Genomic DNA, 12,630 nt, shown 5'->3' with positions numbered 1-12,630 from the left:
GTTTTGTCTGTTTCATTTCTCTCCTTGTCCTTCCTTTCGCAGTTAATTCTCCTCTCTCTTCTCTGCAAGCTCTTTGTTTTTGTCTTTAATCTTGTTTTCTCACCTTCATCTTTTTCTTTATGTCTTATCCCACTGTTTTCCCTAATTCCTCTTTATGCTCTATTTTCCCATTTCTCCTCCCTTTTCACGTCGCCTACAGCTATTTTCTTTATATTTTTTCTTCAGCTCCCAATATTTTGTATGTATCATTCATTAATTTTTCTTTTTGCACCTTATGCTTTGCTCAAGTCTATTCTTTTCTGCTATCACATTTTCTTTTCTTGTTATTTTTTCTTTCTTCATCTTTGCCATTCTTTTATCTTCTCTCTGTCTGTTCTTCCTCTTTTCTTCTTCAACTCCATCTTTATCTTCTGGAGGGCTGCAACACAGATCCGAATGTACTGCTTTTCTATTACACACTCATAGAGACATCCTCATCAGCATTCAAGTTTCAGGGTTGTTGTAGCAATGATGTTGTGAATGAATAGTGAATGAGCTGGAAAACCTCAGAGGATGCCCAAGTGAAAACATGAATACATTTTTGATAATGGCTCAATCCGCAGAGCAGTTGGGAGCCGTTTTGTCAACTGTCTGAAAATGATGACAGATTTGTTCATCCTTTTCCCCTCCTGGTGGCAGTGTGTTCCAGTTTAGATAGAATGATGCCACTAATCCTAACGTTTGAAAGCCTTTTCCTTAAAACGGTGCAATTCTCATTTTGATTCCCTGTGACTATGCAGATGTTACATTCCATATCTGGAATGACGGGGATCTGTTCTCTGTCTTTCATGATGTATGTTTTTCAACAGACATTTCCCAGCCTTTTCTTGACCCAAATCCCTCTGGACTGAGATTGATTAACAACCATTCAGAGCAACAAAACGTGTGTCATTGTGCTGAGGAATGTGCTGAGGAAGTGCTCTGACACAGAGTCTTAATAGATAAATCACATCCATTTAATTAGATAAATGGTTGGGATTGGCCTAAGCCAAGCTGCGATGAGTAGAAATCTGTTTTAAGGGAAGGGAGAGCAGCCAAATTGCACCGGATGAATGAAACATACAGTAGCTCTCAGATTTGCTTGATTCTAAGGGTAGCAATATGAGGTTCTCCCCTAATGGAGAAGGATGAGGGATTTTCTCTGATTTTTAAATACTCTCAAGAATTATTTGCGTCTTTATACAACTATTTTCATAGAATGAGCAGTATTATCCTAATTGACAAAACTTTTTTCTGTGTTAAATCAGTGGAAGAAGTGTGCATCACAGGAAGTGACACAATTCACTTCGCACTAATTACTATATACAGGAAAGATGGGACACCGTGGACTTGTGCTTGATAAGTCGTTTTTCACTTTTTTATGACGTGTGCCATATGAATGGACTACGGTAGTGATAGTGTCTCTTTGTGGGAAATTTTTTCAAGTCATCAATGCATTGATCAGTATCAAAGCATCAATGCAAAAGTAGTTGTCGAGATTACTGCATAAGAAAAGCAAATTAACCTGAGCCCAGACCAAAGAAAAATCACATTTTATGTCAAATTGTAGAAACAATTGTATCTCTGTATGTTCCAATCTGTCCTAATCTCAGGGTGCAGGTGTGATGTCTGTCTACCTCTTCATGAAGCGTTACGCTGAGGAGGAGCTGTACCGCCCCCATGCTGCACTCTACCGCCCTCGCATGTCTGACTGCAGCGACTACAGTGGCCAGTTCCTCCATCCGGACTCATGGGCTCCTCCACAACGGGGCCGCAGTGCCTCTGATGCCTCCTCTGACATCTCCATCCAGCTCAACCAGACTCCCCCACAGCAGCAACCTCTTAAGGGGGGCAGCAGCTCCCAGGTGACCCCCTCATCGTCCGGGCCTTCATCAGCAGCGAGCTACCGGCTCCACCCGGTCTCTTCCTCCTCCACCTCCTCCTCCTATCCACACCCCCTTCACCCAGGTGCCACCTCCACCCTACCCAGGGCCTCCCACGCCCATACCCATTCCCAGCCCTACCCCCATCCCCACTCCCACCCCCACCCGAGTGGGCCCCCTCCCCAGTCCCTGCCTATGGCAGCGCCACCCTCTGCCGTGCCCCCTCCTCGCTATCACACACACACACGAATGAGTGCATCGCCATGCTAGGCTACATAAGCAGGGAACAGGAGGGAAAATACAGCTGGGGGTGGGGGGGGGGGTTAGATTGGCTCAGTTACAGCTCTTGCACACAACACATGCACACTGACACAAACCCTGTAACCTCAAAGTGTGTGGGAGGAGGTTTGCTGCAGAATAGCTAAAGAAAAGAGGTTTAAGGAGATCAAAAAGAAGAGATAGGAGGAAAGAAAAGATGGGAGTGGGGGGATGGGGCAGATAGATGAAGGAATGACTCACTGTTGATGTTGGGCCAGAGATAAGACAGATGCTTAACAAAACTTTTAACAAGGCAAGAGGGAACATGGAAGCTTGGTAGTGAGGAATCTGATGACTAGTAGCAACAAGACACTTGCTGGGTCTCTGACGGGTACATTCATCATCAGGGCCATGATACACAGGCAACAGTGTGAAGCTGCACATGAACCAGGAAGCTGAGGCCTTTCCACTATGCTGTCTTTTAAAAAGAAAATAACTAATATGTTGATTAAACAATGTATCCCATTAACTTATTACCCAATGCATCTGTATTCTTCCTCCCTGACTTCCTTTTCCCCTGATTTAGAATATGTTTCGTAACTTCATGGACAAGGTTGGAAAGGCTTTCAAGATAAATTCAATATATAATGCAAAAAATTAAGAAAATTCATGAATGTTGCATTTTGAAGCAAAATTCTCAGTCAAACCAGTAAATACTCATACACAATGTACAATTTGTATTTTAATCATCTCCGTAAGATGGCTCCAACAGAATTCTGCTCACAGGATTACACAAACTTTTACCTTATTGTTTAATAACTGTCAAAATTATAAGGGACGACCGAAATATTAGACGTTTGTGTGCCAAACTCATTTCATGTGTTTAGCTCAGGGGTTGGGAGTTGTGAGCCCATGATTCAGGAAAAGGATATTTGGATGTGATAATGTATTCTAAACTCTAACTATGTAGTTTTTAGTGACTTAACGTTAACCAGTTGACAAACAATGAGGGAAAGCACAAGGACACGACAATTGAACCCAAAAATAACATTTTATAGTTTAATTACTTTCAACAACTGTTGGTTGAGATGGGATTAAAACTTGGTTCTCCAGCTTGACTGTTGGAAATTTGGATTTTTCTGTGTTCTCCTCCACGGTGTTGTTATCTGGTGTTATTAGCATGTAAAAAAAAGGAAAAAACATGATACATTAGATTACGTTATCATGACTTTTTCATTATTTTCTTTAAGTCGAGTCATGTCAAGTTTATTTATAAAGCACATTTCATGTACAAAACAATTCAAAGTGCTTTACGTAAAATAAAAGCATAGCAGCGGGGAGCAGAAGACGCATTAAAAATACATAAAAGAATATAAAGAGAAATAAATAAAACAATTAGAATCAAATTAAAATGATTAAAAACAAGCAACAGTTAAACTGTCTAAGACTAATCAGTAACTGAAAAATACCACATTCTTAAGGTGCCAAAGAACATCTAAAAAAAAAAAAAAGTTGTAACATGCCTACATTTTGCTTTACTGTAAAAGTGATGTTACACAATTCTAACACGATCATAAACACTTTGGTTGGAGGGGTGGACGCTGGTGTTACACTGCAGACTGTCACCCCACAACTGAGTTCCAGCCCCATCAAGCCCAAGATTGTCCAAGAAATTTCCACTTTCAGCGTCACCGTCAATTTGTTGGTTAATGTTAGACATAAGAAAAAAAAAAAAACATGGTTGAGGTAGAAATAGTTGCAGGCTGCCATCATGTCACGTGAATGCTGCCCTATATGAGACATCAGGCAAAAGGTAATATTACCATCTCACAATATCTGCAAATTTATTGTGAGTCTATCGGGCGCTGGACAAATGCAACAACTACAGATTTTCCTGAGTGTGAGCCAGATTATATATATATACATCTATATATATATAGATGTATATATACATCTATATATATATATAGATATATATATATACATGGAAAAGTAGTATTAGAAAAGTAATTTTCTATATACTGAAAAGATAAGTTTGATTTGTTTGTTTTTTTCAGACTGTGTTGGTTCACAAAATGCACAGTAGTTTATTTTATAGTATTGGTGTTGTCTTGCTTTCCAACCATGTTCATGAAAAAATAAATCGAGAAAGGAAAATACCAGCTGTCACTGAAGGTTCATGTTATCAGAGATCAGTAATGTTTCCACCTTTAGCCAATGTATCATGACCTGCTAATACAACTATTATATAGCTACACACTAAGGGGTAAACTGTGTATGCATAGAGATTTATACTCCAAATGTATAGATTCTTCTTCCCTCTCTTCTACGTTCTTGCTGAAACAAATGTTATGAAAATATATATAATCCCCATTTGTTTTGGGTATTTTAGCTGTTGGATTTTCTAAGTTGTTTGTATTTTAGGAAAGAAGCTTTTGGAATGAATGTTCAACAATTTCTGGAATTAAATCGAAGATGTAACTGAGAGACTTTTGAGCACAGTTGGAGAACCCTCCGTGGGCGCTTTACAAGGTTTCAATAACTTGCCCAAACAGGGACCGTCTCTTTCAGTGGAAATCACCAATGGTACAATCAAAGTGGAGGACTTGGATTTGTAGCACTGACGCCATAAAACAGAGGATTCAATGTCTTAAGCCAGGTTCAGGTTGCATTCCATTTTGAATTCACTCAATTCAGAAAAACGAACTCCAGCAGGACTCCTGCTACCTGCTGACTATTACTGTTCATGCCTAACAAAAAGAAAAATGTAAGAATGGTGCAAATCAGAATGGAAAGTTTCTAGTTTGAGCACAATCACAAATGTTTTCATTCCAGTTTTTGTCAGCTGCGTATTATAACTGACTGTTTGGGGGGCGTCTGCTTGGAAACGGTAAACCCCCCTCTCCCAGAAATAGGTTATTTCTGTGTGTTGAAGTTATAATGTGCTTCCTGAATTGACAGATTTGAATGGAATCTCACTCTTCCTGGTTTGATGAGGGATATAAAGTTTGTTTCGAATAGATTTAAGTAAAAACGAGGCACTTTGAAGAAGTCAAACGTAGATAGGCAGCAAACTGAAACCTGCATTTGCTTACTGTTTTAATCTGTTACTGTGATTAGTCCTGTTGTTAGCGAACAATATTAATAAACAACACCTTTTTTGGAAGAACAGTTTAAAATCTAGGTTTGTTTTTGTCTGTATGACAATGTTCTGATTGAATTAACTTTCGCTACCACAGAAATATAGGGGTTTGTGAGTATGTAGCATCGTCTGTGTGTTGACTTAAAGGTTGAAGACTTTATTAAGGCAATGCAATTACAAATACTACAAAATATATATCTTATAACATTGTAAAACCCATGTTTCAGTTTGCCTCTTATCTAAATGACCGTGTTTGACAGTGACCAGAAAGATTGCTTGTTCTTGTAGCATTGTAACAATCATGCCTACAATAATGCATTGTTTGTAGCTATTTCTAGATTTATGGGGAGAAATGTTACGCTTCTAACCTGTGGTACTGTTAAAGAATAACATTGTAGCAAATTAATTGCAGCGTTTATAGCATATTTTATCATTCTTTGTTATGTAACGATTAAATAGGAAATCATTGAGCTACCAATAAGAGCTTTAGCAAATGTTTTCAAAAGTTTATTTAAAATGCCAAAGCTGAGCATCCATGCTTATGAGCACACACACACACACACACACACACACAAAATCACCACACCACAGACACACAGGCACAAAGAGATATGTTTATGTAGCTTAATTAGGTGAATTGTGTCTTCATATGCATAATTCAGAACCAACAGATTTGCTTTGAAGACACATCTGCAGAGAAATTGAGCTTCTTTTTAAGATGTTTGCTTCCTTTGTTCAAAGCAGACATTTCTTCAAACTGTGATTTAGGTGTAAATATCCACTCTGTATCTTCTGTGTGCAGACTACCTGGGAAATGTTTCCAAAAACGGTGGATGTTTAAATGGTTATTTATGTCTTGAGTCGGTTATATTAGACTCACTAAATACCTGTCCAGAATGAGCCATGTTATGATTCAAACAGGCTGTTTCAGTGCAGACGCTTTGTTTTCAGCATTTCTGGATTGTTATTTGCCAGCAGTGTTTTGTTAACTTTAAAACCAATAAAGTTTGCCCGGGTCTGCTATTTGCTTATTTGTTAAATATGCTGATTTAACAGACTTGCAAAACTTGAGTAGTGGTAAAACAGCAATTTTGTACATAATTCAAAATTAGTAGTTCAGTGCTTACTTCTGAGAGAATGATAAGCTGATGTGGCAGCTTATACAGTGCAAATTAAAAATGCCTGTTGCAAAAATAAAATTAAATAAAATTAATTTTAATTGTATTAGCTCCGTGGTCTTCTGTTTTCATTTCAGTTCAGATACCAGGCCTGCTTATTTATATATAAAAAAGGCAGACACATTTTCATCAAAAAAAGGACTGAAACTTCTTATTACTCAAACATTTCATGCACACACACAAAGATGCACACTTACTGGTCTTTTTCTTATCCCGAGGGACTTTGCTATTAATTGATTAATCATTTGGTCTTAATAATGAAGAACTACATAGCTGAACTCAAAGAGAAATACATCAGGGTAGCACTGGATTTCTTCACTGGAACAGGTAAAGACATTTTTTCAGTTCATCTTATTTTAACCACCTTTACCTTCAAAAACTCTGATTGTTTCCCAGCTAGTTTAAACGAACCCTTTACGTGACACTATCAGTGGTTTGACATACCCTGCGAGGATCGGAAATGGGACTCTAATTCCACAATTGGTTGCAAAAATGACTCATAAAACGATTACATTTGCATGCATTGATACCAGCCCTTATGTAACAATAACAGGCCTGAAAATGAAAAACATTATGGTGCATTATTATTAAAGTATGACTCAGCCATTGCATAACACGTTTGCTTACTAAATCGTTTTGATGCAATATGTTTGCAGACTATTAAGTGAATTTGTAATCTATCATTTTAGTGCTATGACGCATTTAGAAATATAATATCTGAGTTCGCTACAGAGATTGCTGCTGTGGGCACTGGCTTTGTCATATATGACAATGGGCCGTTGTCTGATGTTGGCTTTCCAGTTAATAGTCAGGAAGACTGTTATTAAGCAAAATATGATGCTAAGTGCAGAATAGAGGACTGGTCCGACACTCAACCACTGCATACAGAAAAATGAATGTGTGTATTTCCAGTTTTAGAGAACTGAGAAAAAGGCAGTATTAGATAAACATGAATTTGTTTTTTCTGCTTTTCTCTAAAAAAGGAAATAATGACTAATTGTATTATCTCCTAAGGAGTTCAGGTCCATGTAGCTGTTCAACCTTTTGTTTCATAACTGTATTAAATACCGGTAGAGTGGTCAGAAGGATAGTTTCCCTGTCTGAGATATAAAGTGCTGCAGAGTTTCAGAGAGACATCAGTCAAACAGGACTTTGAAGACCTCCCTGAGAAAAAACCTTATCAGCCCCAATGCAGCCCACTAAGGCAATGCACCATGGGTAATGGGAAAAGTTTAAGAGCAAAAAGAGATGTATCTAAAATTCTATGGTCCAGTTTTATTTTGCACCATGTCATTATTTCCCTATGATTTCAAGATAACTGGCCTGACACTAATTATAAAGTTTACAACTTCCTTTCAGAACTTGAGGTCGCTTGGAAGTGAGAAAGATGTAATGTTGTCTGAGCCACTGAGCTCACAGCTGCACTTTTAATTTGAGCTGCAGGAACAGGCTCCTCTCATCAGAGGAGGAGGTTCCGAGCTGTTTAGGGAGACACATTTGGACAGCTGGTCTGTCCCAATTTATGCAAGTTATTTAAAGTGACTTTGTTACCAAAGAAACCTTGCTGTAACTGATTTAGACAATTTAAGATTCTACCATGTTCGTGTGCCAAAGAAGTGGAAGCAGTGGGATGATGAAGCAATAAAAATCAGATGGCGAGAAGGACTAACTTCACTTAACAAGCATATATCAACCGTGAAAATGCATACATGATAAACACAGTTTTCATATAATGTGATAAAGGTAAAAAGATTGAACTAACCGTTATGATAAGCATGATTATGGTCACAAGATCAATGTAAAAGGCTGAGAAAGTTCTTTCACTTGAGTGCTGTTTTTAAGTACTCCAAAGTTTGTAACACCATTGGTTAGAACAGTTGGGTTTATAAAAGGATTAACATGACTTTTACTGCATTTCATGCATGTGTTTTATTTGTGTTCAAGAGTCTCCGCTGGCTCTGTTCCCTGCTTATGCACCAGTTCTAGCTGTGACTTTCATGTTTGGAAAAGAAACACTTGAGAATGACCTAGCTGCACCCATTATTCAGGCCGGCCTCATTGAAAAACATGAATAGTCACGGTTGGCGTGTCCAACGTGTTTTGTGTGTTCAGCCAAGGAGGCAAGATTTAGCAGCAAGTAACCCAGAAAAATGATATTGTGATGCAATATGTTATTTCAGAATCTGTTTTCATGCTAGCCAGGATGTTTTCCTAACCATAACCATGTAGTTTTCAATGGCAAACTTTAACCAATTAGTTTAAACTAGCCTCACTGTCAATTTGTTGGTTAATGTTAGACACAAAAAAAAAAACATGGTTGGGGTAGAGATTAAAGAAAAAGTTACCATCATGTCACATGAATGCTGCCCTATACAAGACATCAGGCAAAAGTTAATATTATCAACTTACAATATCTGTAAATTTATTGTGAGGCTACCAGGTTTTGGAAAAATGCAAATATTGGTCAGGGGCTGCGGTGACTCATGATTGTACTGATTGTAACGACCCTCTCTCCTTATAAGCTGACACTCCGCCCACTGTAGCAATATTGGGCATTTATATGTATCAAATATAAGATTTATAAGACGTTCTCACTGTCTCAATAAACCTTAAACCTCGAATGTAGGGCACCACCTTCGAATGAAGGAAAAACACAAAATTTTACGATCCTGGTATGTTAAATTAATGTTTCAATTAATAATCAGTCTCATATCTCGCTACTTTCGTGAAAGTTCTTGTTTGGTTGGACAGACATTACGTAAAGAAAGCATACGACACAATCTGTGATTATACATATATAAAGATATATGAACTATTTATTAAAATGATATGACCAAAGACATGAACCTTAAACAAACAGGAGATGCATTGAATATGGGTGATTATATAAAACACTTAGTGAATGGAAAATAAAATATGGGGAATGGAGGGATACTGGATTTTTTCAAATAGTTCAGGTTGGCTCACTATTTGAAGCTAAAGACTGACTTGGATTCATTTATCATTCTAATAAGTCTCGAAACATCCATCAAACCACTTTAAGGTGAAAAGCGGGTCGGCCTTACTTTACTGAAGTCCTTTTTGTCAGCTCGGAACACAGCAGGTAGTAGCCACGCAGTCCGAGGGGTTTTCTCTGCGTTCTGCTCTCAGGGGCCTTCCTTGGTTGTGGATGACGTCAGCCTTGCTTTGCAGCGGCCTGGACGGTTGCTTCTCTTCACCGGGAAACGGGAACGCCGGTGCCAAAGACCTCACCGTGCATGATTAAACTCGTCCGAGCATCAGAGTTGGTTGCTGGCTTCTCTGATGAAGTGAACCCAAGTTCACAGAAGATCAATGAAAGGTTGTTTGGAGTTGGCTTTCTTGGTAGGAAAAATTCATTCTGTTCCTATCTTTGTTCGGGTCTTTCTTTCTCGTCTCCGGGGCCTTCCTTGGTTATGGATAACTCATCCTCTCGTCTTTCCGCTCTCTCCTGAGACTCTGGAAAACTCCCAAAACTCTGGTGAGCTCTCCTCTTCTTCTTCTCTTCTCAAATCATCTCTACATCTCTGAAAACCTGAACAACTGAAGATCAAATCAAATCTCTCTGAGCAACTAAACTGAGTAACTGAACTCTGGGTTCGCGCGGTCCGTGGTTTGACTCTCGGAGGCGGGGCATGACGTAAGCTTACACTACTCTTTCAGCCAATGATATGCCTGAACTGTCGTGACGTCTGCCTGGGTGTCTGTGTAAGACGATCTGCTCAGCATTTATGTGGGGATTCCTGGATAAACAAACTCAACTCTGACAATGTTTAAATCTAGGCTGAAAACAGTTCTATTTAGCTGTGCATATGACACCTGAAAGTATTTTATCTGCACTCTTCACTTTTTAATTAATTAATGTTTATTTAAATGGGTTTTAAATTTCTTTCTTTTTTAATTTCTTTCTTTTATTTTTTTTATTCCTTTTTAATGGTTTTATTGCCTTCTTGTGATTTTATGTAGCTGTAAAGCACTTTGAATTGCCCTGTGTATGAATTGTGCTCTATAAATAAAATTGCCTTGCCTTGCCTATTTCTCCATTAATTCCGTCTCATAGAACATTTGTCTCGGTGATTCTGAAAACACCACAACTTGTTAAGATATGCAGATTAAAGATACAACATAGACTTGTGATATAAAGACATCAAGTAACACAACATGATACAGATGATTATGAGTCTCAAAATTCAGATGAATATCTGTAAAGTCGTGACATATGAATAGTGAACCACACAATGTTAATTTTCTGTGTTAACAATGGGGATACCAAACAATAACAAATAGATAACGAAGGGACATCGTTAAAAATTAAATTGTTGCATATAACTGTCCGGTTCACTGGGTCCTTGGGGATTTAAATCTTCAACACTACAGACCACAAGGGGGCAATGTGGTTCCATAGGCGAGTTGGTCGTTTTCCCACAAGATTATTTCTCCGTCAATATTTAAGCCAGAATCGCACAAATTGTCTCTCTAGGCATCTTGTGATCAAGCTGGAAACCTGAAAGAACTTGTATAAGGTTATCAAACACATTTATTACAGTTTTAAGATTCGACTAAAAGTAAGTATTAGTACAGTCTTTTCAGTTCGTGTTTAGCCATCTGGTTCCTTATCTGGAGAATGGGGTTAAAGTATCAACTTCGATTTATTGGTCCAGATAAGATCGTAAGCCTCCCACTTTTCCAAAAGAAAGGTTCTTTGTTCATTTGAACTTATTCCAATTTATGGCAAGTGTCTGTTGCTAGTTCCACGTCCAAAAGCTTTCAAAGGGCCGAAGGTCGTTGTAACCTAGGCAGTTTTCTGTCTCTCTCTCCTTTGTGGAAAAAAATGAAGATCTGGTTTTTATCCAGATACATCCCCCATAGGAATGTTGGTGTATTCATCCAACACGGCACTGTGACTGCTACACCACCATCTAGTTGAAGAAGCCTTTTTATCTATGTTCCTGTTATATTTCGTATTTATGTGACAGTACCTATTGTTTTTGCATTTTGCCATATTAATAAAAAAAGCTAGAATTCAGTGATTTTGTGCCACACTAATCTGAGCTGTGTGTGTTTACTTTATATGATTTATTTATTTAGATTTATTAAATATTCCCATTCCTAATATAAGTCTTCATGTTAATTTTCAACAAAGAAATAAACTTGATGAGTTAAATCTCTTCACAGTGTACACACAGTGAACATGGATTCAGTTCAGATATATTCTAAATATGCATGGAAGTAAATTATTATCTCATCCAACAGGTGATGCTCAGATTTTGAACTGTTCAGCCATTGATTCAGTTGCAGCAGTGCAGTTCTTTTGCTCTGTGCACGAACAGCAGAGGTAAAACCAAACTGCTGGGCAGACTAAAAGCAGTATGAAGACAAGTTTCGGTGCAATCTGTTGGTTTCCTTGGCCAGGAAATTGTTTTTGAATTGGCTCTATATGAATGAATTGGATTATTTTATAAATAATTATGATTACAATTAATTGAATTCCAATTGGCTTGAATTGGACTTTATTATTTAAGTGCCTTGAGATGACATTTGTTGTATTTGGCGCTAAATAAATAAAGTGAATTAAAATTGAAAATGTGGACATCAGCACCACACAACCGTCACTGTAATTCAACAGATCTGAGTGTTCCACAGCAAAACCTGCAAACAGAACACCAACAGAACTCCAAGTATGGCTGTGATGGTGATGAAAAGCTTTTGTCTTTCATTTGCCAACTCGTTCTCTGCCTCAGACGAATCAAAACACAGAGAACAGACGCGTTGCTGAAAGAAATAACCACTGAGGAGATGAAGGAAGAAATATAGGGACATAATGAGAGGTTACACCAAACACACCCAATACTGATGTTTCTGATCCTGATGCCACCAGACTGTCTTAGTCCCAGGTAGGTGACGGGTGAACAACAGCCAGGTAGCGCTCCACACATGTCAGGATGGGAATGAATATCTCTGCAGGCAAAGCAAGTTTGATCCTAGGTTTATTATTTTTCCAATAGAATTTGCGTGTTCACAGAGTTATTGAAACCAGTTGGTTGTAGGTTGAGGTGGGATCATTGTAAAAAAATCATTGATTTTGGGTAATATTGTTATTTTGTGCTGTGGCCATTTATTTTTGTAAATCACA

At 38.2% G+C, this 12,630-nt stretch overlaps 1 protein-coding gene across 1 annotated transcript in view; it reads left to right on the top strand.

Moving 5' to 3' along the window:
• Window positions 1-6,478, top strand: part of LOC142368092 (voltage-dependent calcium channel gamma-7 subunit-like) — a 43,247-nt gene extending 36,769 nt beyond the window's left edge. The window contains exon 6 of the mRNA XM_075450152.1: window positions 1,632-6,478. Within this exon, the coding sequence (XP_075306267.1) occupies window positions 1,632-2,171 (540 nt within the window). The 3' untranslated portion in view covers window positions 2,172-6,478. The remainder of the gene's footprint in view (window positions 1-1,631) is intronic.
• Window positions 6,479-12,630: the final 6,152 nt, after the last annotated feature.

Source organism: Odontesthes bonariensis, chromosome 18 (genome assembly GCF_027942865.1).
Source record: "Odontesthes bonariensis isolate fOdoBon6 chromosome 18, fOdoBon6.hap1, whole genome shotgun sequence".
Taxonomy (NCBI): Eukaryota; Metazoa; Chordata; class Actinopteri; order Atheriniformes; family Atherinopsidae; genus Odontesthes; species Odontesthes bonariensis.
The sequence above is the reverse complement of the archived record's forward strand: the minus strand, read 5'-3'. Positions and strand labels throughout refer to the sequence as shown.